The sequence below is a fragment of the Equus caballus genome, chromosome 17 (genome assembly GCF_041296265.1).
Source record: "Equus caballus isolate H_3958 breed thoroughbred chromosome 17, TB-T2T, whole genome shotgun sequence".
Lineage (NCBI taxonomy): Eukaryota > Metazoa > Chordata > Mammalia > Perissodactyla > Equidae > Equus > Equus caballus.
Window position 1 is genome coordinate 24,476,508 of NC_091700.1, and position 23,855 is coordinate 24,500,362.

General features: G+C 47.6%; 1 protein-coding gene across 1 annotated transcript; it reads left to right on the forward strand.

Moving 5' to 3' along the window:
- The first annotated feature begins 9,057 nt into the window (after window positions 1-9,057).
- RASL11A (RAS like family 11 member A) lies at window positions 9,058-11,831 on the forward strand. Its single transcript, XM_001491587.5, has 4 exons — window positions 9,058-9,682; window positions 9,968-10,024; window positions 10,130-10,209; window positions 11,104-11,831. Exons 1-4 carry the CDS (start codon window positions 9,559-9,561, stop codon window positions 11,569-11,571), a joined length of 729 nt encoding a protein of 242 aa, XP_001491637.1. The 5' UTR covers window positions 9,058-9,558; the 3' UTR covers window positions 11,572-11,831.
- Window positions 11,832-23,855: the final 12,024 nt, after the last annotated feature.

Sequence of the window (23,855 nt, forward strand, 5' to 3'; positions counted from 1 at the left end):
AAGTACTTTACATAATTTACTCATAAAAAACTTGGAATAAGTACTGTTCTGCCCATTTTACATAAGAAACCGAGGCGCAGTTAACTTGGCCAAGGGTACAGGTGCAAAGTGTTAGGCAAAGATGCAGACCCAGGCAGTCTGCCTCCATAATCAGATCTTGATCACTAGTGCCGTATTGTCTTGTATTAATAGGTACATTTTAAAGCTACTTAGCATTGTTGGAGCACATTTAGGTTATTCTCCTGCTTCCTGGATATTTTTTACTTGCATCTGGCAAACATCTCAAATTGACCATATCCAAGAGAATTCATTACATCCTATCCTAGCTGCCTTCAGTATTCTGTGATACCTGTAGCAGTATTATCAGTTTATTTGAAATGGAAACCTTGACTTCTCATAACATTATTCCCTCACTAACTAGACTTGAGGACAAGAACCTGTTTTTGTAACTTGAGTAAATGCTTTAATGTGAATGGGTAAAAACCCAGTTGTTAGTGGCTTCAGTTTTCTTTAGAGAAGTGTGATGGTTAGAGGTCTGCCTTGGAATCCAGCAAACCTGGTTTTGAATCTCAGCGAATGCCTAACATAACTCAATAAATGATAGTTATTAACTGCCCTTAAAGATCCACATCTAGTGGTAGAGTCGTGCTTAAATGTGATATTGGTCAGAATTTATTATGTATCACCACCACAGAAGCAACAAGGAAAACATTGCATGAGTGGACATTCCTATTCTGGAATGTTGGTTTATGGCACCAGTATGCACCCAGTTGAAATCATTTTCAACTCTTAACCATGTCCCTCACTTTGCATATTTTAAAATTCTATTTCCTGAATGTCTTTCGGTCGTTTCTTATTTCCATCTCTGCCCCTTTAGTCATGCTTTCATTTCTCCCTTATATACTAGAACAGATTCAAGGTTTCACATTTGCTGGTCCTGTTCCTTTGTTAGAAATTGCTTTACGTGTGTGTCACTCAGTCCTCTTAATCTGTGAAAAGGGTAATGGAGGTGCCCCCACTTAAAGGGTGATTGTGAAGATGTGATGAGAATCCACGTAAAACACAGCAAGGTGTCACATGGTGAGCACTCAGTAACTGCTAGTTTTTATTTCATAATCTTGCTAACTTTGCAGTGTTCCCCATGACTGGCAGGAGTATTGGAAATCCAGCTAATCTATCACTCCTAATTAGTTTTTCAGGGTATATGTGACCCTTTGTAGTGTGGTTCCTACTAAATTTTTTTCCTCTCATTTCCTGTTACTGTTTTCCTATCTGATGCTTTAGCTATTAGGGAAAGTTCGTTCATTGGAACTGCTCTTTCTTGCCCAGTTCCTTTGCACATGCACTTGCCTTTCCCTGAAATTCCTACACTTTGTTCATTTGGTCAATTCCTGCTTCTTTGAGTGTGATAGGTGAACCTTCCCTGATCAAGTGTTTTAAGGAGAGGAATGAGTGCTTGGAATCAGAGAGGAGAGAGATTACTTCTGGTTTGGGTTGATGAAATAAAATCCCTTGTTTCTTTGTTCCCATGACAGGTGTGTTTGCTTCTCTTACAGTATTTGTAATTATTGAAAACTTCAGGGGCCGGCCCCGTGGCCGAGCGGTTAAGTTCATGCGTTCTGCTTTGGTGGCCCAAGGTTTCACGGGTTCAGATCCTGGGCGCAGACATGGCACCGCTCATTAGGCCATGCTGAGGTGACGTCCAACATAACACAGCCGGAGGCACTCAACTAGAATATACAACTGTGTACTGGGGGGCTTTGGGGAGAAGAAGGGGAAAAAAAGATTGGCAGCAGATGTTAGCTCAGGTGGCAATCTTTTAAAAAAAAAAAAAAAAAAACACCAAACGTGTCCATCCCCCACCCCCACCGGACCTGAAGTTAGCGACTGTCTTATTAAACCTTGCCCTCCTAGTGGCACATAAGTAAGCTTTCAACAAATGCTCTTTGAATTAGAAAAAACACTGCTTTTTAATATCTTTATTCTACTTTATGTTCAATCTTAGTTTCTTATGGACTTTACAAAACTATAGTGTTCCTCTGAATTTTGAGGGCTAATAACCATTTTGCTCATGAGAGATTGAGAATATTAAATCCCCAGGTGATCTGGAAAGATGAAGAGACCTCAGACCTTTCTTTGTTGCTTCTCTAGTAAGGTGTGTTAACTTCACTTTCTGTTGCTGCCTCTGTAAAATGAGGGTATCATCTACATGCAGATATGCACTGAACCAAATGATTCCTTGAGGTCCCTTTTGCACTTAAGGTCTATAATTCCATATTTAACCATGACCAGATGAAGTACAATTGTGACTTCAAAAAGGAAATGGGGGTGTAAGATACCTTAGTTCAGAAGATGAAGCTGACCATTGAGAAAAGGAAGGGCTGCAAACAGAACTGGCTTAGGAGAGTGACCCTTAGAGCAGACAATCAGAGAGTGGAGACACTTCCATCGGATGTGCAGTGCAGCAGTTTTCCAAAACACTATCAATATGCATAAAGCTTTCTCGGTATTTTGGGTTAATCTTTAGAGAGGTTTTCTCAACATGTACAGCACTGGGTTAAAAATGGGATTTCCGGATTCCTGAAGGAGTCTACCGGTTTGTACTTGTGAGTGAAAATGCTTGTCTCAGCACTCTCATCAGCACTGATTATTATAATTTAGTCTTTGCTAATTTGGTGGGAGAAGATGTTGCATTTCTTTATTATTGAGTTTGGCTTCAGTTAGCTTCTGGAAACTTTCCTGGTTTCCTTTTACCTCTGCAGTCTTTGCAGGATCTTACTGTCTTTCTGACCTCCAAATACTGAAGTGCCTTTATACTCATATTCAAAGCCCTGCATCATCTGGCCTGTGTCTGCTTTTCTGACCTCTTCTTGTACCACTTTCAGCCCCAAAGTCAGGTTCAGTTACACTAGCCTGCTTGCTGTGCCTCCAGTATGCCCAGTACACACTTGCTTTTTCAGAGCTTTTGTACTTGATATTTATTCTGTCTGGAACACAACGGGAGATCCCCATCGTTTGTCCCCTTTGTTTATTCAGTATCTCCGGTTTTACTAAGACTATCTTCCCATAACATTCTGTAAAAATAAGCAGTCTCCCTCCTCTACCCCTTTTTCTCTTTATAGTACTTACCGCTAACCAATATATGTTTTGTTTTGTTGGAGGGGTCTGAGATTTTATCAACTTGTATCTGTAGATACTCTTAAGTTAGAGGATATTTCCTGTTACCTGTTCTAGCCACTGTCCTGGGGAACGGGAGACAAACTCCGTGAAGGAGGTTACAACCTAGGAGGAGCAGTGAGACCCGAAGCCCCATATTAAACAAGGCAAAAATGAGGCATCAAGGAGTGTAAAAGGACAGCAGAAGGGAGAGAGTTGGTGTTAACCAGGCTCTTGTTTCTGCCCTCTTGTTTCACTGATTATTCCTGGTTCCTTGTATCCTTGACCCTTTCCACTTAGTGCTTCCTTGACTTCAGCCTGCAGACGTGAAAACCAGCACATTAAACAAGCAGCTTTTCCTGTGCCTTCCTCATCCCTTTCGTAGCTTAATTCCATAGTCTCTCGCTGCAAATCTGGCTTCCTCCTCCACCGGTGGTGAAACTATTCTCAAAGGTTGCCAAACACTTGATAATTAAATTTAGACTTTTTTCCAATTTGATTTTGTCTCCTTAATATTTGGTAGAGCCAATGAGTTTTTTCTCTTCCAGAGGCTTCTGCCATCATATTTCACCCAGGTTCTTGTACCTATCTGACTCCCTCCTACCTTCTTATTCTGGCTCCTTGATGTTCCACATCTGTCACTCTTCATTTTCTAGAATTCTTCCTGGGTGATTCATTCTGGTGAGTGGTTCTCAAAGTATGGTTCCCCTGCTAGCAGCATCAACATTTGGGAACTTGTTAAAAACGCACACCTACTCCAGACCTACTGAATCAGTAATTCTGGGGGTGGGACCCAGCACTCTGTTAACAAGCTCTGGGTGATTGAGATGCATGTTCAAGTTTTAGAAGCACTGATCTATGTCTTTAGCCATCTCTAATACACTCGAGACTCAAATTTCAGAGCTCACTTTCTCTGAAGCTCTAGCGCTGTATTTCTGACTCCCTCTTGGGCAGCTCTGTCTGGATATCCTGCAAATATTGTACAGATTAGTTCGGGAGGCTTTATTAGTGGAGAGATGAATTAAATTGAAATCCCTGAGCTTTGAGTAATGTAGAATTATGTGCCTACCCTGAAATGCGAGACCTTTTAAATAATGAGTAACCATTGCAGATTGTGAGTTTATAAATTAACCCGTTACTATATAAAATTCCCTTTTCTAACACTTGTCGATGAAAATCAAGAATTATTCTAACTAAAACTCCCCCCCCCCCCCCCCTTCTTAAGTTAATAAGAGCCATGACTGTCAGTGAGGCTGCATGGCTCCTTGAACTGTTAATTCTCTCTCTTCTGATCTGGCCAGGTATCTTTCAAGGCCCTCTATTTTTGTTCAGTTGAACCCAGTCCCAAGGGTTGAATAAAATACATCACACTCTTTTTGAAGTTTTCCTCTTAATCTTGTGGCAAAAAACTTGGTTTCAAAATTTTTCTATATTCCCACTAGCGTAGATTGGCATTTTCTCTGTACTAGCATGGAAAAAATGCTAAAATATAAACAGTTGCTAAAATTTAGCGATAAAAATTGGTAAAACATAAATGAGGTAGATTTGTTGTTTTTTGAACACAAATAGTTTAAAACAATTTGATTTTTATGCAGTATGAGTGTTTATAGCATACTCCATCCTAGTCCCACTTAAAGGGAAAAAAATTGGTATTGTTCATGCAAAAAACCTTCACAATGTCTTTTAGACAGTTGCTTGGTTATGAATAATAACAGTGAGGCAGCATATTGCTGAGGTGGCAAATGTGTACAGAGGAGTGAATCAGCAGCCTGGGGTTCTGTATTGTGATTCTTTTCGAACAGCAGAAGTTAGGTGGTGAGGAGCAACAGACAGGCCATTTCACAGAGCCCCAAATGGAAAAAGCACAGAGAAAATGCTCTCACACATACTTTCCTAGCAAGATTAGGATTTATGGAAATCATTTGGATTGGAAAAGAAATGCAGTGGGCTACTCCCCTTACCATTTCCATAAAGACATGATGGCTTAGCTCAAGTCAATTGGATTTTTTGCTCATGAGAAAGAAGAGGTTCGGATCAATTGCTCATGGGAGATGAATAAGTAAACAGTTGGAAGATCTTTGAGAGCAGAGACCATATCCTGTTTGTATGCTCCTAGCACTGACACTATTGCATATAGTAGGGGCTACCCTCCTCAAGAACAGTTGAAAGACGTTCCATAACCCCCAGAAAAATTCCATAGCATGGCATTCGTTGCCACCCACAGCCTGGTCCTCAACCTCTTGGGTCATCCACCACATCCTTCTAATCTTTTACACTACTCTCAGTGCTCCAGACTTGCCATATACTTCGACCTTCATGATTTTGCTCATGCTGTTCCCTCCATTTGCCATCCCCTGACCCCTGTGTTTCCAACTAGCAAATGTTACTCATGCTCAGTGACCAGGTCATTTCATTTCTCCCTGCAGCTTTCTCTGATTTACCACCCCCAATCCCCTGTTCAGATTGAATTCCTGTTGCAGCTATATTGGAGTTCACCCTCCAGCCTGCTTTGTCATTCTGTTTACATGACCAGGGTGTTCTCAGTCCTGCTCTCCGCAATGATGGAAAGTGCCAAGACTTGAAATCGGAGTGTTTGGGGTGTATGCTACCAAATGGCTCTGTGCCTTTGGATAAGTTACTAAACTTGTCTCAGCCTCAACTTAGAAGATATTTTACCCATTTCACAGGATATAGATTAAGGAAGAATTAAGATAATTTTTTTGAAAACAGTAATTTATGAATGATAATTTAGTTAACTTCACGATGGCGACATCTGTGAAGGCAGGCAGGAGTGTCTTATACTTTGTTGTCCTCTCAATAAATGTTTGATGATAAAAAGCTTTTTTGTGTGTTCTGTACCAGCAGTGAACAGCCATACAGAGAGTAGATTTTCAATAATTTTGACTGTTGAATTAAAGTAGGGAGCTGGTAGTGCACAGACGCATAATTCCTATTCTGGGGAAAGTACCTAAAGGAGAGTCTGTTGAATCTCCAGTAAACTCAATATTCAAGGATTTAGGATATCCAGGTAGTTGATATTGGGGGATGGATGCCGGACATTCTTGAACTAGAGGAGGACACTTGGCAAAGTTTTGCCTGAAGGGTAGAAATCAAGCTTATTTGACTAGTAAAGGGTTAACAACTTCCCAAGCCTGATAATTGTTTGCATATTACCAAATTCTGCCCTTCACACTCATTCTAAACACCCACAGATTTGTGTATCCATATCTGCGCCTACGCATTTCTATTATGTTTTTAGAACCACTTCAGCAGGGCTGTGTCGTATTGGTTGCAGCACAATTTTACATAACTCTAGACAAAGAATTCCAAAATGAATAGAACACAAGCAGCAACAATTTAAGCGAGGCTATTTATAATTCTACAGTTCAGTAACGTGTGCATTAAGAGGTCATAGATTATCTGTATTTGCAAAAGCAAAGGATTTTGCAGGGAGAATGAAGTAACATTTTGAGCTCTCTGAGCAAAGGTGCAATGTAAATGCAAAATGGAACATCATTATCACCAGGCAGTGACCTTGAACTAAAATGATTTTAATCCTGACAGGGCATGTAAGAGAGGGAATGAGATAGGATTCAGCCAAGAAAGGGCTCTTTTTTCCCCTTGAAAGTTCTGCATTTTAACCCCGCAGTAAAGTGAAGAGTGTTTATGGAAGATCCCATTGACTACTACTCAACAGTGATCCCCTCTTCTGTTTCTTGCGGTACCAATGTGTCTAGCCCCTGGGGAGGAAGTATGACTGTTCCAAGCTAGTCATGGCAATCCCACTCTTCTTTGCGAGATATTTGGATAAACTCTTTCCTAGCTTCGTTCTGGCCATTGAGATGTAAGAGAGAGTCTACTGGGTTCTTCTGAGAATTATTTCATTTCCTAATAAAAAGAGACAAAGGGAGTCCCTCCCACCCTTCTCCTTGGGTGAGGATTTGATGTTTGGTGAAGCAGGAGCCATTTTGTGTCCAAGAAGGAGAGGCCAAGAAAATCTGAGAGACAACAACCCAGACCCCTATCGCTGAGCTCAAAGACCCCTGGAACCTAACAGTTTCAAAGTGGTCCTATAAATACTGTCTTTGTGGTGCCTCTTCCCCTGTCGTGGAAGGAGGCGCCCTGCTTGAAGTCTGCAGTGAAACAGGTTTAACGGAAGGGAATTGCCTATGACCAGCCAGCAGTTGGTACAGCTGAAATAGGGCAGTTCGTCTCAGGACGTTTCCTGGAACACTTTCTCCTGAGACCAACGTCTTGGGGTAATGGTTACACAAATGACTTCTGTCTTCCAGTTCACACAGTGAAGACACCATTCATTTATTCATTCAGAAAGTCGGTCAGTGAACACTAAGAACCTTCTAAGTCCCAGGCCTCACTATGTGCTGAGTACTAAAGACACAAGTACTAAAGACCTGCCCTCCTGGAGACAGACGTGAAGTAGATGGTCCACCAGAAAGTAATGACAGTTGAGATCAGTGCTGCCAAGGGTGCCCAGAGAGTGAGTAACTGGGAGATAGGGGTGGGGAATGGCAGCAGTGATCAGAGAAAGCTTCCCCAAGGGAGGACCAAGTAAACTAGTCACCATCTCTTCCTAGTCTACTTCAGGGTTATTCAGAATTCCTCCATTGACAAGAGAGCAGTAGGGACGGAGAGGAGGAGATGCTGAGAAATGTAGGCAGCGGAAGTGATGGAACTTGGTGATTAATCAGTGTGGAAGTGAGAGTGAATGGAGACAAGGGTGACTCACAGGTCGCCGGCTTGGGCTACTGGGTAGATGGAGACAATTCATTAGTTGGATTGATTGCAAAAATGGATCACATTCTCTACCCCTCTCTGCATCACAGTCCTTTGAAAGGTGACTTTTCAGCTCCTTCCAGCAAGGAGTGAGTGTATTTCCCCACCCCTGAATTTGGACTGCCATTGTGACTCGCTTTGGCCTGCAGAATGCAGCAGAGGTGATGGGTTCCACCTCGGAGCCTAGGTCTCAAGAGGACTTTGCCACTTCTACTCACTCTTGGAACCCTGCTCAGCCACCATGAGAACAAGTCTTGACCAGCCTGCTGGGTGACAGACATGTGACTCAGTCACTGCCCCTCCCCCATCACAGCTGACTGCCAGCCAGCTGCCAGAAGATGCCATTCTAGAGCCCCAGCTCTCCTCCCCCACCCCCACCCCCACCCCGCTCTCTGCAGATGCATGAAAGAGCTCAGCCAAGAGGATCAGCTGAGCTTGCTCTAGATGAGGATAATCACCCCACTGACCTATAGACTTGTGAGCAGCTGTGAGGGATTGTTGTTTTAGGCCATTGTTTTGTGCAGTTTGTCATGCAGCAAACCTGATACAACCAGGATAGACAAAGGGGTGCGTAAGGGTGGGGCTGTCTAGTAGGCGATTGGACTTGTGAGGCTGGAGCACAGGAGGCCAGAAGCGGGATGGTCGTCTAAGCTGCAAGGATAAAATCCCAAGGCTTCTGCCTTGCCACTGTGGGTTCCCCAATCTCATGACCAAGCCATATTTCTCTTGTGTGTCCACTTCCTTCCTCTCTCCCACGCCTACCCTAAACTCCATTTTACACCTAGAGGTAAGTGCTTGAAGAATGAAGCAAATGCATGACTCACGTGCCCAGGACTGGATTAATGATGGAGAATTAGTCCAGAGCCAGAGCTCCCGGCAGATGAAGTGCTTCTGGAGTGCTCACTGATGAGTCAATTCAACCAGCGCAGCAGCGAGGGGCTGAGTTTGGAGGCCGAAATGCTAACAATTACTGCCCCCAAGGGGCCTTCACACACCGGAGCAAGGTCAGGGCACTGCAGTCGCGCATACTGCACTGATACTAGTTCAGGGCTCTTCCCCCTCCCTCCCTTTCTCCCTGTTAACATCACCTCAGCACATTTTAAAAATAAAAAGGGCAACATTCGACAGGAATTTATCCCTCCCATTGTTGCAGAAACATTCGACTGATTGCGCTTTTTCCTCTTTCTTTCGTCCCTCAGCTCAAAAGTCTGATCTCAGCTTCACCCACTGGTCCAGTGACCCAGGCTTGCCCCTGCGGGGTGGAGGGGGCCACCAGGGCTCTGCCCGTTTTTCCGGGGCCGAGGGGCCGGAGCCGCGCAGGTTCCCCGGCAGAGCGCGTCAAGCGGCAAGGCGGTGCGCACGCCGGCGGTGACTTGTCCCCTCGGCTCTCCCGCGCCCGCCCACGCCTCGCCGCTGCGGGAAGGGGCGGGGAAGAGGAGGAGCCGACGGCGGCCGCCGCGCCGAACCCTTTAAAAGCGCGGGCCTTGACTGCGGTGCCGGCCCCGCGGACGCCGAGCACCGGTGGTCCCGCGTCCCTGCCCGCGGCCGCTCTCGGCCCCGGAGGCTCGCGCTCTCTGCGGCGGGACGCGCTGGGCCGGCGCGCGCTCCATGCGGCCGCCCACCATGTCCGGGCACTTTCTGCTCGCGCCGATCCCGGAGTCCTCCTCCGACTACCTCCTGCCCAAGGACATCAGACTGGCCGTGCTGGGCGCCGGCCGCGTGGGCAAGAGCGGTGAGTGCCTAGGGCCCTCGCGGGGAGGCCGCCCCCGGGCGCGGCCGGGACAACTGGGGGCACCTGTTCGAGAATGGGGGCTGGTGCGGCAGGTAGGGTACAACAGTCGTACCCGCCACAAACCCCGCGGAGGCCACGACGGCCGCGCCCTTGGTTTTGCAGAGCCTTGGGATGCGGGCAGTACCAGCGGTTCTGCGGCCCATCACTCCCGCCATTTCCTCGGGAGCGTCCCGGCTTGACCGTCTTGTCCTAGCCCTTCAGTTGATTTCCCTGTTTCCTTTTCAGCAATGATTGTGCGCTTCCTGACCAAGAGATTCATTGGAGATTATGAACCCAATACAGGTTAGAATGATTTCGTGCCCCCTGCCTTTGTGGCTGCATGCTCGGGTTTTCTTTTTCCAGATGAGAGTCTGAGAATATAAAAGCAAACTCTCCTTCATTCTCCAGGCAAGTTGTACTCACGGCTTGTCTGTGTAGAGGGAGACCAGCTGTCCTTGCAGATCCAGGACACTCCCGGGGGCATCCAGGTAAGGACTGCCAGGAGCAGAGAGCCTACCCGCATCCAGACACCCAGCGGGCTCCGCAGCGCGAGCAGGGTGTCGGACGCACCTGCTGTGCATTCAGATGTGGGAGTGGGCTGTCCCCAGGTGGGGCCAGTCTTTGGGGTGTTGGAAACCCTGATGGGGGGGCACGGAGGGTCGATAGTTGGAGGCAGCTTCCTCCTTCTTGTCCACCACCTCGCAAAGGGGGAGAGACGCTTAATTTCCCTTTGCAGCCCTACTGGGGGGTGTCACCACTTAGACGGGTCTCACCGCTTGTTTCAGAGCTCAGCCATGGAACGGTTAACAAGCTCTTCTGTTTCTAGCTGTACCCTCAAGTCAGGAATTGGAATCAGATAACCCCTTGGCAAGCAGTCAGGAATGTAACTTGATTAACAGGTCACTAATTGCTCTCCCTTCTGGGGAGGAAAGATCTCGTGGAAGAACAGAAAGAAGGAATTTGTTTCTGTAACATTCTCAAGAAGGACGTGCTAAAAATAGTTTTATGGGTTTGGGAATAGATACTTATCTTGGCTTATTTTCAAAATTTTGTTGATTCTGAGTTAGTTCCCTAAAAATTGTGCCATTCTGATTTGAAAGTTGTCATTGAAGTCATTCTTCAGTCAGCCACGGTTTACCGCAGACTACCTGCCAAGCACAGGGTTTAAAAATAATGCCTTGGTAACAGCTAATAAAGTAGCCCAGGCAAGGGAGCCTGCCTGAGGGTTCGCTCTTTCAGTATCAAAAGCCTCCTTCTGCAGAAGCTGGGTAGGATCTGAAAACTATATTTAGTGATTTCTTTTTCAAATGTTACTTTGATGTCGTTTTGGGTCGTCTCCCACAGAGGGCTTCCTTGATCCGGACTCATTTGCTCTTTCTCAGGTCCAAGACAACCTCACCCAGCTAGTCGATTCCCTGTCCAAGTGCGTGCAGTGGGCAGAAGGCTTTCTGCTGGTCTACTCCATCACAGACCACGACAGCTACCAGGCCATCCGCCCCCTTTACCAGCACATCCGGAAGGTCCACCCTGACTCTAAGGCCCCTGTCATCATCGTGGGCAACAAGGGGGACCTGCTGCACGCCCGGCAGGTGCAAACGCACGACGGCATTCAACTAGCCAACGAGCTGGGCAGCCTGTTCCTTGAAATTTCCACCAGTGAAAACTATGAAGATGTCTGTGTTGTGTTTCAGCATCTCTGCAAAGAAGTGAGTAAGCTGCACAGCCTCAGCGGGGAGAGGAGGAGAGCCTCCATAATCCCCCGGCCGCGCTCTCCCAACATGCAGGACCTGAAGAGGCGCTTCAAGCAGGCTCTGTCGTCCAAAGGCAAAGCGCCCTCCGCGCTGGGGTAGCCCCCGCGGACAGACTCGGCTCCTTTTTATTGTGCATTTGTGCAGCTGGACACACTGGAGTCTCCCTTTTTAATCACAAATTCAGAGTTTATTTTTATACAAACTTGGTTTTCAAGTGTATGTGTATTTCAGAAAATTCGAACAGTGATTGCCTAGAAGTGGGATGGAGTTTTGGGGGTTTTTTAAATAAAAGAATTTTTTTTTTTTTTTTTTACTGTAACTGTGGCCACTTTTCCATTAAAGGCAAAATGGCAACATTGCCTCTTGTTTTTAAATGTCTTTTTATAGAAATCATACTTGCACCAGAGCCCAGAACGACTCTGCTCTTGCCCTCAGTCTGAACCCTGATTGGTGACTTGCGAGAGGGGAGGGGTTGGTGTGGAGGGAATCTGTCGTGGGAGAAAGGAAAGAATGTGGAGGACGGGGATTTGAATAACTGCAGAAAGGCTTCAATCAGGGTGCTTTGCTGCAGGCGTGAATTCGGCACCGTTTGATTTTCAAGGGAAGTGATTCATTGCATGCTGATGCTAAAACATTACAAACACGAATAACATTATTTATTGGTGCAAATGGAAGTTTATCCTCTCCACCCTTATTAGAAAAGCAGAAAACCTTTTCCCAGAATTCCTTATGCCTGTAAGTGCACTCCACCCTGCAGGGGTTGCCTAAAAATTCTCCTTCCCTCTCGTCTCGCTGACCCTCCCATCCAGTAGGGCCCCTGATCTGTCAATCCTCCTGTTTTTCTTTAAAGCGTCACTCTGCCTTAATTCAGGACTTCACAGCGCTTGCCAAGACTGACAGGCAAGAGTCTAGGCAAGACTCTGGCTTCTTGGCTTCTGGAATGACACCCCTCTGATTCTTTCTTCACACCAGAACGACCTTACTAAACCAACCCTAGTCATTTTATTTCCATGATTGAAAAAACTCAGCTGGTTTCCTCTTATTTACTGGATAAAATATAAATGAGGCATGGCATCAAGATTATTCACTATCTCTCCAGCCTCATCATCCCCTTCTGCCAAAACACACATTGATGTGTGCCCGTGTGCACGAACACACGCACAGCTGACAGTCCATTCTAACAGAATGCTCTGCCTTTCTCAGTACACACGGGGCTGTCTCGTGCCTTCCTGCCTTGGCACGAACTATTCCCTCTGCCTTAAATTTTCCTCTTCTCCCCCAAAGGATTGTTAACTCATCTTCCAAGACCCAAGTCACATGCTACATTCAGCTCCTGGGGTACCTTCTCTGAGTCTTCCCCTAGTTCACTAGTAGCATTTGTGTTATAACCCAAGCATGTCATGTAGCTATTTGTCACCCCCATTGGAAGGAGTGGCTTGAGAGCAGTAACTACATTTTATGACCTTGTATTCCGAGCTTCTAGCCAGTGCTTGCACACAGAGTGGTAGGTTTTCAGTAAATATTTGATGAAGAAATGAGTGTATTATATTTTGGTGCCAAAGGACAATAATAAAAAATTAGAATGAAACAACTTGTCACTCATGCAGAACAAAGACAGGAGATGTTCCGAGTAAAGGTTCTTTATCAGCAGTGACAGAGAGGAAGTGACACCTATGCAGCTTCTGGCCATTGCAGACCATTCATTACTCGTCCTTCTAAAGACACCTCTGTCCAGACCTGTGATGGTGATACCACTCTTCCCTTATAGTTGAGGGGCATCTACTTATGCAAAATGGCATGAAGGACTAAGAATTAGAGAATTCATGTCTAATGGAGTGCCCAAATAAGGAAAAATACTATTTTGAATTCCATTATCTTTTAAAAGGTGCCTAATTCTCCTTGCTTGTTTGCATACTCTCAGAACAAAAGGGGTTCCTTCTATGGTCATCCATCCTGCTTCTTACCGTGCTCTTACCATTGTGGGTGTGGACACGAGAATAATCAATCCTGCCAGTCATTGCCATGGCCGCAGCCTGCCCCGATTGCCTACAAGGAGCTGACCTCAAACACCCATGGGAAAAAGTTAAATTATAATGCCACAGCTAAAGAACTATACAAGAGATGTCCCAAGGAGCCTGTGATCACGTTCCACTGAGGACAGGAATACCCTTGAGCTCTCCCCGGGAGAGCACACTGTGGACCTGAGGGGTCAGAAGATGAGTCCCAGGGCAGTTCTGAAGGGAATAGCTGCCCCCAGGGGCTCAGGGAGGCTGGAGGGCCAGCAGAAAGTGCTCCACACAGTACTTTTCCTGTCTTCAGGATCACGAGTAACTGACCTCTCGGGCCACATAGTTTCCTTTATTTTCTGGTCCCAGAGTAGGCCCAGCACTGCACCCGGCCCTCTGGTCTCCAAGGGACCTCAGTGCTTGTTGTCTCTCTTTCCCGGGCCTCCTACAGATGGCAGTGGGGTCTCTTGGGGGTCAGTACTTGGGGAAGATCTGGAAGTCTCCCGGGATGGTAGCCCTGGAGATGGAAGAGGGGAGCATGGAGTTATCAGGAGGGGTCAGGGTAGGAAGCCGCTGGGTTTGTGTGTAGGGAAGAGGATCTGAGGACTCGGGCTTGACTGGGCGCCAGGGAGGCCCTTAGAGAGGAAGCCGAGCTCTGAGCCAACCTCGCTCTCCCTCAGGAATGTGGAGGGCAGAGCCCTTTGTCATTATATTGCTGGTGGGGGCAGAACTCCTAAACCATTGGGCAGCACATTGAAAACTCGGGTGGGTGTGGAGAGGACAGTGTCTACACATTTTTATCTGATGGTCTTGCATTACCTCCGAGGGGTCTATCACTGTGAGGATTCCTTCCTCCCTCAGGACGGAGGGGGAGCTACAGCCTGCCTGGTCCTCCAAACTCAGTCTTTGAAATCCCCAGGTCTCCGTTGCCACAGCTCATCCTCCTTATGGTGAAGCTCAGTCCTAATTCTGCTCTAAAACTGCAGAACGATTTCACTAATGTATCTGTCAGTGTGGTCCCGAGAAATGGATGAAATCCAAATGGCTAAATCATTTGTACATCCTGCAAACATTCTGTACTTCACATGTGAGTCATGAAAAGCAAACTTGAATGATGGAAAAATAAATCAATTATAACAGAAGAAAATAAATTTGTTTTGCTTGTGTTGAGGTGAAGAGCACAACGGAAGTTCTGAAGTTTATTAATATCTGTTTGGAGAAATGGATTAAAATAAATAGCTGTGGAAGGCGGCAGTGAACAAAAGAGCAAGTAGGAAAGATGAGATGACGTTTTGATGGTGAACTTGAGGCTCAGATAGCTATTTTTCCCTTGTATATGTTGTATTTTCAACTTCTCATTATGCACAATTACCAATTCAAACTTACGATGCAAAGATATTTTGTGTGATTATTTATTCTTACCATTTGATCTGTCTCCAAAAGGTGGAACATTTGAGACTGTTAAAATTACTTTCGAGCTACTTTGACACTCAATAAGAAAGATGTGATACAGGGAAAAAAAAAACCCCATTATTTTCCAAACACCATTAAGTTCATTAGGGCTCTAGGAAAAATTAACTGATGTAAGTGATGGCCCCTTTGCAATAACAGAGCAGTTTTCAGCATACAGAGTAGAAATTTGCATATCAGAGATAAAATGTCATCAGCCCTCACGTCTGCATGCCCTCGTGTCCTTCTGCCCCAGTAGAAAGCCAGCTGCATTAGAGAAGGACGGGTCCTCATTCATCATCAGCTTCACGGCCTGTCAGGCTGTCCAGGACAAAGCAGGATCCTCAAAAATATTTGCCAAGCTGAACCATTAGAGAAACTGAGGAGCGTCTGGTATTACGTGTGTGTACCCGCTGGGTGCACTGTGTGTATCTGTATCCTGGGTTCCCTCCGCCACACCGTCAGAGATGCCTTTCTCTTTAATTGGAAATGAACATTCTCCAGAGCAGGACTACCTGAACAAAATCGGTATTGCTGCTTTCGATTTTCCTCCTCTCTTTATAAAGACCACCACAGTGATTTGCGTGACTTCTAATTGGACTTACTGAGAACCTGCTTTATGCAAAGCCCTGTGCTAAATGTTATGAACGATACCGCGTTCCTCTTCCAGGGACTCAGTCCAGTGGGAGTTCTGGGGCCAGCCTTGAGGGTGGGACTCTGCGGGGTGAAAGGTGAAATAAGACTGTGGCCCAAATCTGAGGGTGTTGGCAAAATCAGTGGAGAGTCAGGCCTCAGAGCAGAGCGGGGAGCAGAGGCAACCCCCCCCTCCAGAGTGTGAACACACCCTTACTAAGACATGATGCCTCTCACACGCTGTAAAGCATGACTTTCTCCGAGCATTATGGTGGTCAGCTGAGGATCCATGAGTCAAAATTGTCAACTATTTACTGCATTTCTTACTGACATTCTCTGTTTAAATTAGAAGAATATTGTTCAAGGCAAGGCTTACTTGTATAAACAGATCTTGCCTGGAAATGGGGTCATGGATTTATAAATGTGGAAAAACAGGGATGTTTCAGGATGAGCAGACAGTTCCTAACCGGCACTGTGGAGGCAGCCGGCGCGGCTTACCGAGAGAGCAGGTTCAAATCCCGCCTCGCTGCTGATGGAGGTGTGCCCGTGGTCAGGGGGCAATTTGAGAAGTGGGGATGGTACCAGCCCCGAGGCAGCATCTCTGCCAGAGCCTGACACATCGAAGGTGCTCAGTGAGTTGTAGTTATCTTACTGTTTATAAAAGGTACGTTGGTACATCATGAAGCTGTTTCAGGGGGAAAAAAGTGCTTCTTGAGCTTGCTCGTGTCCTTTAAAATGTACCGTGGTTGCTTTGAAAGCTGTGCGTTTTCCCATCTCCCGGCTGGGAGGAGAAGGTTGGCAGGGAGCAGTTGCTCCCTCAGTGATAAGACCTGCAGTGACGGACCCCTAACCGTGTGCTGGGCACCTTAGCTTTCTCAGTAGCTATTGTCACTCCCATCTTTCAGGTGAAGTCACTCAGGCTCAGAGAGGTCAGCAGCGGCCTGAAGTCACATAAGCCAGCAAACTAGGAAGTCTGGCTCCAGGGAGGGAAAAGAGTCCCCTCGGTTCGGGGCTGTTTCCCCGGCCAGGCCTGGTGCGCGCAGCCCTCTTTCGGGGGCTCTCGGGCATCCCGTTGCCATGTCTTTGAGACTTGGGGGACGAATCTGTGATGTGAGGAGTTCCCTGAGTGGTACTGAGGCCGGATGTCTCCTGTTTGGAGCTGGCGAGCAAGATGGCAGTCCGGGCTCACCCCACGCTTCCCGTTTGCCCGGGGGCAAGGTGGACTGCAGGGGAGAAGGCGGGAGCGCGCCCAGGGAGGGCTGGGAGCCCCCGCGTGTGGCCTGGCGCGGTGGCCCGGGAGGCTGGGTGCGGGCCGGGCTGACCTCGCTAAGCTTCCTGCAGGTCTCCTCGGCACCACCTGCCAGAGCCGCGTCCTTCCGTGCGACGAGGTCTCCCCCTGAGTCATGGCTTCGAAAGCCATCATGGGGGGCCCGCGGGGGGAGCAGTGGGCGGAGATGGGGGGCGCATTATCTAAGTCAGCACGCCCCGGGACACCCTCCCACTGGCCGCGTCCTCTCCTCAGCCTCCTCTCTGACGGTGCCCCGAGATGCAGCCTCCACAACAGCCCCCAGGGATTCAGGCGTTTTTCTTTTCTCCTGGAGGCAGGAGGTTAGCATTTCGCAGAGGAGGCAGGGGAATGGCTGAAGCGGGGGAGGGGGGCTATGGGAGTGAATGGTTTAGTACAGGGTGGGGAAGATGCCGGAAGCAGAAATTCACAATGCGCGTGAATTTCCCCACCGCAACTCAGTCTGGTCCAGAACATCTCCAGGAACTGCATGGTCGCGTGGGCGTGTGTGGGTGTGCGTGTGTGGTCACGTGGCTGTACTGCGAGGGGCAAGAGTGGGAACAGGTTTAGGGTTTAAAACGAAAGACCAGTGAATTTCCCCAAATGGGGAAAATATGCGGATGCTGCTGAAATGTTTGAGGGGCCCTCTCTGGGGACTGGGTGCCAGTCACATCTTTTTTAGCATAATAATAAAGCTAAGAGCAACAATAATTAGCTACTATAACTATTGAATATGCACCATTGTTCCATGTATTGCAGTGTATTAGAGTTCTCCAGAGAAATAGAACCAACAGGATATATATATATATATATGTATATAAAGAGATGTATTATGAGAAATTGACTCACGTGAACATGGAGGCTGAGAACTCCCAAGATGGCAGTGGGGAAATTGGAGAGCTCTGATAGCAGTGGTGTATTTCCAGTCTGAAAGCTGGCAGGCTCAAGACCCAAGAAGAGCCCATGTTTCTGTTTGACTCCAAAGGCAGGAAAAGACTGAAGTCCCAGCTCAAGGCAGTCAGGCTGGAGGAAATTCCCTCTTACTAGAGGATGGTCAGCCTTTCTGTTCTATTCAGGCCTTCAACTGATTGGGTAATGCCCACCCACATTAGGGAGGGGAATCTACTTTACTCAGTTTACTGATTCAAATGTTAATCTCATGCAGAAACACCCTCATAGTCACACGCTGAATAACATTTGACCAAGTATCTGGATACCCTATGACCCAGTTACGTTGACACATAAAATTTACCATCACATACAGTAAGAGTTTGAGGTGCACTCTCCTTTAATCCTCCCAACAATTCTGTTAAGTAGCTTATTATCATCATCACCACTTGACAGATGAGAAAAATGAGACTCAGAGATGTTAACTAACTTTCTTATGGTCTCTTAGCTAGTAAGTGTCACAGTTGTGATTTAAATCCACGTCTTTCTGATCTGAAAGTCAGTAAACTAGATTGCTTCCCACCCAATTGTCCTACTATATGCACCCTCACGGGTCCTCTGGAAGGTGCTACCATTCTCCCAAGCAGCCATTTTGGCCTTAAATATTGCATGGTGTGTCTGTCAAGGCTATCCCTTGCAAGCACTAGAAAGCCTCTGGCTGAATAGGGAAAAAGAGTTTTATTAAACGGCTGTTGAGTAATTCACAGAATCCCTGGGAGAGCTGTGGAAGCACAGTTGGGGCTGCATAGCTACCAGGAAGGGGGAGGAAGTAAGATCCTGGCATTTGCAGCATCTGGGGGAGCCCTGCCTCCCCCCCAGACCTACAAGACAGAGGCTCACCCCAGATGCTGGAAGGGGGCGCTGAGGCCAAATAGCCAGTAAATTGGGAAAGGCCACCACACACATTTCATGATGCTTGGATGATGGGAAGGGCGCCTACCTTCAAGTAGAGGGTGACAATGGTGAAGGCCAGGCCCAAGGCTCATCCTGGGGACACCTTAAATACTAACCCCTACGAATTAATGTAAATCTGACACTGGGAAACTGAGGTTCTAAGACATTGAGTAAATAGTCAAATTCTGTTAGTAAAGAAAGTTAGTGTGATGGGCTGAATTGTGTTCCTCCAGGGAAGATATGTTAATCCATAGTACCTCAGAATGTGACCTCATTTGGAAATAGGGTCTTTACAGAGGTAACTGAGTTAAATCACATCCTTAGGATGGGCCCTAACCCAGTACAACTACTATCCTTGTGAAGAGGGGCAATCTGGACAGAGGCAGATATGCACAGAGGGAAGACGATGTGAAGAGACGCGGGGAGAATGCCATGTGACGATGAAGGCAAGGACTGGGGTGATGTGCCCACTGGCCAAGGAACTCCCAGAAGCTGGAGAGAGGCCTGGAGCCGATCCTTGCCTCGACCCTTCAGAGGGAGCGTGGCCCTGCCTCGGTCTCACACTTCTAGCCTCCAGAACCGGGAGATGAGACGCTTCTGTTGTTGAAGCCAGCTGGTTGTGGTCCTTTGACACGGGGGCCCTCACTGACTCGACAGTCAGCAAATGGCCGAGCCCACATTCAAGCCGAGTCTGCCTGAACCCAAGGCCAGCGCTCTAGCCTCTGCACACCTTGCTGCACAGATGGCAGCCCAGGCAGAAGGAAATAAGCCTCTGTGCTCCGTCCTTAAATGCTGTAGCGGGAAGTGGGTTAAGTTGACATGAAAACTAAATGGCTTCATAAGAGATGAGTCTGTTTCTCCCACACATGCAGTTCGGGCTGGGCGTGCACCTCTGCTCTGACGATTCATCAGAGGCCCAGGCTCCGCCTCTGTCACTCTGCTTTTCCAGGACTCATCCTCATTCCCAAGGCCTAGGATGGCTCTCAGCCATGTGCACATTCCAGACAGCAGATAGGGGCCTTGGGGAGAGTCCTTTCCTGTAAGGCCAGGACCTTGAAGTTGACCAGGTCCCTTGTGCTCACCCCATTGGGTGACTGAGAAATGCCGTCCTCAGCTGGGCAGCATGTGCTCCACTAAAACCTCTATTACCACTTATTTATTGAAGGCTGAGAGAACGGATACAGGGGACAGCTAGCGGTCACCCCCGCAGGATCCATCGGAAGACAGATCTCTGGGCTTCCACAGGTCAGCAGAGGCTGAGGAAGCGGGGGAAGGTTTGCCCTGCATCCAGCTGAAGAAGGCTCTGCCCGGTGTCCTGTCAATGGCTTTCTGTTCCCGGTGCCTGAGAAGCCTGGAGACTGGGGTGCCCATCTCAGCTTCTCCCAGGTCACCCACACAAGTCACAGCAAGGTCCTCTGCCCTCGGGGGACGTGGCTAGACTGAAGAACAGTCTGATGGTCAGGGCCGTCCTTACTTATGAACTTGAGGAGCTTAGAATGGAGGAAATGAAAGAAGAGGTAATTCGTGGTTGGTTCTCGAGCTGCAGATGTGAACGGAGTTGGGTATAGTGGCCAACGCTGGGCTTCCTGTCCATGCCGGTGCCCTGGGCTCTGGTCTCTCCAGGCTGCCCACGAGGTCAAAGACCCCTGGCTGGGGAAGGCATCTGAAGATCTAACTCAGTGGCGTTGCTTGGACAGGTTCAAGTCCATGAGTGAGTAAAGGTACACTAGGCAGTGGTAGACTAGTCGTGTTTACACTTGGGTGGGTCATTTTACCTCCCTGGTCTTCAAGTTCCTCATTAGTGGCCCACAAAACCTGGTGTGCAGTGGAATCACCTGGGGTACTTGTTTAAAATGCAGACTCCTGGGCCCACTCCCAGAGACCCTGATAGAGCAATTCCAGGTGGCACCCAAGAATAATACTATCTCAAATCTATTGAGTATTTGGCATGTGCTGGACATTGTTCTAAAGAGTTTTTGGTGGATTACCTCATTTTCTCTTGCAGCGATCCTGTAAGGTGTGTCCTGTAATTATCCCCACATTGCAGATACGCAAACTGAGGCACACGAGTGCTGTGAGGCTTGGGAAAGGCAGAGCTGAGATGGGGCCAGACCTCGCCTGCAGATCCCATGTCCTCAACAGCCTCTTTGACAGGGGGCTGTGGGCAACTGTGAGCCAGCCACTCTGTTGGCTGCTGAAATAAACAGTTGCCCTGAAGGAACTTGCACTTCAGTAGAGAGGCTGAGATCACAGAGTACAAGGCCAGCTCAGACAGAAGCCACAGGAAGAGGATGAGCAAGGTGCTCTGGGAGCAGAGTGGGGAGCCAAAGTGAGGAGCTGGTCCAGGGCGGTGGGAGGCCAGTGCTTGCATGCAGCCTGAGGGAGCGGCCCTCTTCAAGGAGCAGACCCTCTGGTTTGGCTGGTGCAGGGGTACATGCAAGTGGGGGACGGGGGCGGGGAGGAGAGTCTGGAGCGGGTTGTGCAGAGCTTGATGGCCCAAGACAGGAAGGAGGCAGCTCCATTCTGCAGCTGGTGGGAGCCCAAGGGGGGAGCTGTGGGAGCACAGGCAGCAGCGTGCCCAGGCTGCGGCCATCTCCATAGACCCCTGGACCAGCTGGGCAGGGGGAATGGACAGGACGCGGCCATGCAGGAGGGATGGTTCAAAAGCAGAGCCCACAGGAAAGAGGTGGCCTGGAGGTTCACAGCGAAGGAGACGCCGGTGTTGAAGGCGACCCTTTTTTTTTTTTTTTTTTAGCGTGAGAGAATTGGAGGAAAAGAAATATTCTTTACTGATGAAGAGACCCCCTACAGGGCTGGGTTACGCAGGAGGAGGAAGTCGATTACGAGATGCGAAGACGCCCTCCATTGCGAATAGAGCTGGGGCGAGAGCACGCGATCTGATGGGACGAGTGGAGTGGATGCAGAGACAGCGCCTGCGCGGCCCTGGAGGGGCGGCTATTGCCCGAGGCGGGATGCTCCTCCCACCTGAGGGGCAGGCACGCGATGAAAATAGCTTAGAGTTTAGCGTTGACGTTTTTCTGTAAAGTGTGTTAATTTCATAATCATAATAAAACTTTTAAGAAGGGGAAACTAGGTTGTTAAGACCCTGCTTTTCTCAACCCAAGGAATGGGTACACGCACACAGAGTGGTGGGTTTTTTTTTAATATTCTATAAACAATTTCTATGTTTACTAAGTGCCACGCCAAGGGGCTGGCACAGCATCCTTGCTTTCTGTAACAAGTATTGGGGTTTTTTTGAGGATGTCCCGATGCATAGCACATTTTCTACTTTATCACCCCCTCAAGCTTTGAATCATTGGATAATTACTAAGCTTCTCTCTTGCGAGGAGCTTGCAGGTCACTGGTGCTTGTGAGTTCCCGCTTCTTTAAACTGGTGGACTAGCCGTTATTCAGCTTCCCTCTGGGCAGCGGCTTTGGGAAACTGTTGGTTCTCCTCCTTTCTGGTTTCTCTGTCCCGCTCCTAGTTGTGGGGAGGTGGGACAGGACTGGGAGCAGGAAGGCCTGACACACTGTGTGGCCCCGCCTGCTTATTTTTGGCAAATCTTAGCCTCTTTGAAAAAAAAAAAGAAAAATTTTAGATTTACAGAAGCATTGCAAAGGTAGTGTGGAGGTTTCCTCCATGCCCTCCACTCAGCTTCTCCTATTGCTGTTATCTTACATAACCACCTCCTGCGTTTATCAAGCAATGCTACTGTATCAGTTTCCGGTGGCTGCTGGAACAAATCACTCCAAACTTGGTGTTTCAAACAAGATGCATTCCCTTTACGGTTCTGGAGGTTGGGAGTCTGAAATGATCTTCCTGGGCTCAGATCAAGGTGTTGGCAAGGCTGTGTTAACTTTGGAGACCCCGGGAGAGAATCTGTTTCTTGCCTCTTTCAGTTTATAGAGGCTGCTTGGGTTCCACATACAATTGAGTGGAAAGTATAGAGATTTCCCATATACCAGCTGTCCCCAGCTGAGACACAGCCTCCTCCACTATCAACATCCTGCACCAAAGTGGTAGATTTGTTACAATCGATTAACCTCCATCAACACATCACCCAGAGTCCACGGTTTACATTAGGGTTCACTCTTGGTGTGTATGTTCTATGGGTTTTGACAAATGTTTAGTGATGCATGTAATAGGCATTTAAGTTTCCTCTGTGCGTTTTCCTGGCCTGATAGCTGGCTACCTTTTATTGCTGCCTGGATGTACCACATTGTCTTTACCCATTAATCAGCTGATGGGCATTTGGGTTTTTTCCACTTTTTGAAACTATTATGAATAGTGCTGCTATGAACATTCACATACAAGTTTCCGTTTAGAGGTATGTTTCCATCTCTCTTGGGCCCGTCCCTGGGAGGGGAATTGCTGAGTCACATGATACCTCTATGTTTAACCCTTTGAGGAACTACCACACTGTTTTCCAAAGCAGGTGCACCATTTTACATTCCCACCAGCAATGTGTGAGGGTTCCAGTTTCTCCACACCCTTGTTGACACTTGTTGTTATCTGTCTTTGGTTGCAGCCATCCTAGTGGGTGTGGAAGGGTGTCTCACTGTGATTTGACGAGAGTCTGCTATCCGGTAACGTTCCTTATGGCGTTTCTTTCTGTCTAGCAGAAGATCCGGTCACATACCGTATTCAATTTTCTTGTCTCTTTAGTCTCCTTTAATCTAGCTGTAATATTTTTAGATTCCTTTCCTCCAAAACCCAGCAATTATTGGTAAAGGAATTTTTAGAAAATAATATATTTCCAGTAGCCTTCCAAATTCTCAGTCCAACCTGCCTGAACGGCATCACCAGGCTCTCTAACGAGGCAGTGCCTCACTTGTTCTTCTGGCACAAAGCAGATCACTCCTCTTTTTTTTCATCCTCTGGAAGGGAAGCAACTCACATTTTACAAGTTTTCCTTTACTGTTTATTGGGTGCACTGAGGCCTCTGAGTCCCAGGAACAAGCAGGGAGGTGCCTGACTGACAATTTTGGACAGAAAGCCCGTGCTTATTTCAGTGATCCAGCTGCACTGGACAGTTGGGACTGGCTGTCCTTAGACCACATCAGTCCTCGGAAAGCCCTGCAGAAGGGGCATTTCATCAGGGTACAGACCCTCTGTCTTCATTGTCCTTGCCCCCAGCATACATTAGGAAGCCAATGAGTTCCCTGGT

Excerpts from the sequence above, each read along its gene's own strand:
- RASL11A (XM_001491587.5), top strand. The coding sequence starts at position 9,559 with ATGCGGCCGCCCACCATGTCCGGGCACTTTCTGCTCGCGCCGATCCCG. Across the intron at positions 9,683-9,967 it reads CGGCCGCGTGGGCAAGAGCG|CAATGATTGTGCGCTTCCTG; the intron begins GTGAGTGCCTAG and ends TTTCCTTTTCAG. Across the intron at positions 10,210-11,103 it reads ACACTCCCGGGGGCATCCAG|GTCCAAGACAACCTCACCCA; the intron begins GTAAGGACTGCC and ends GCTCTTTCTCAG.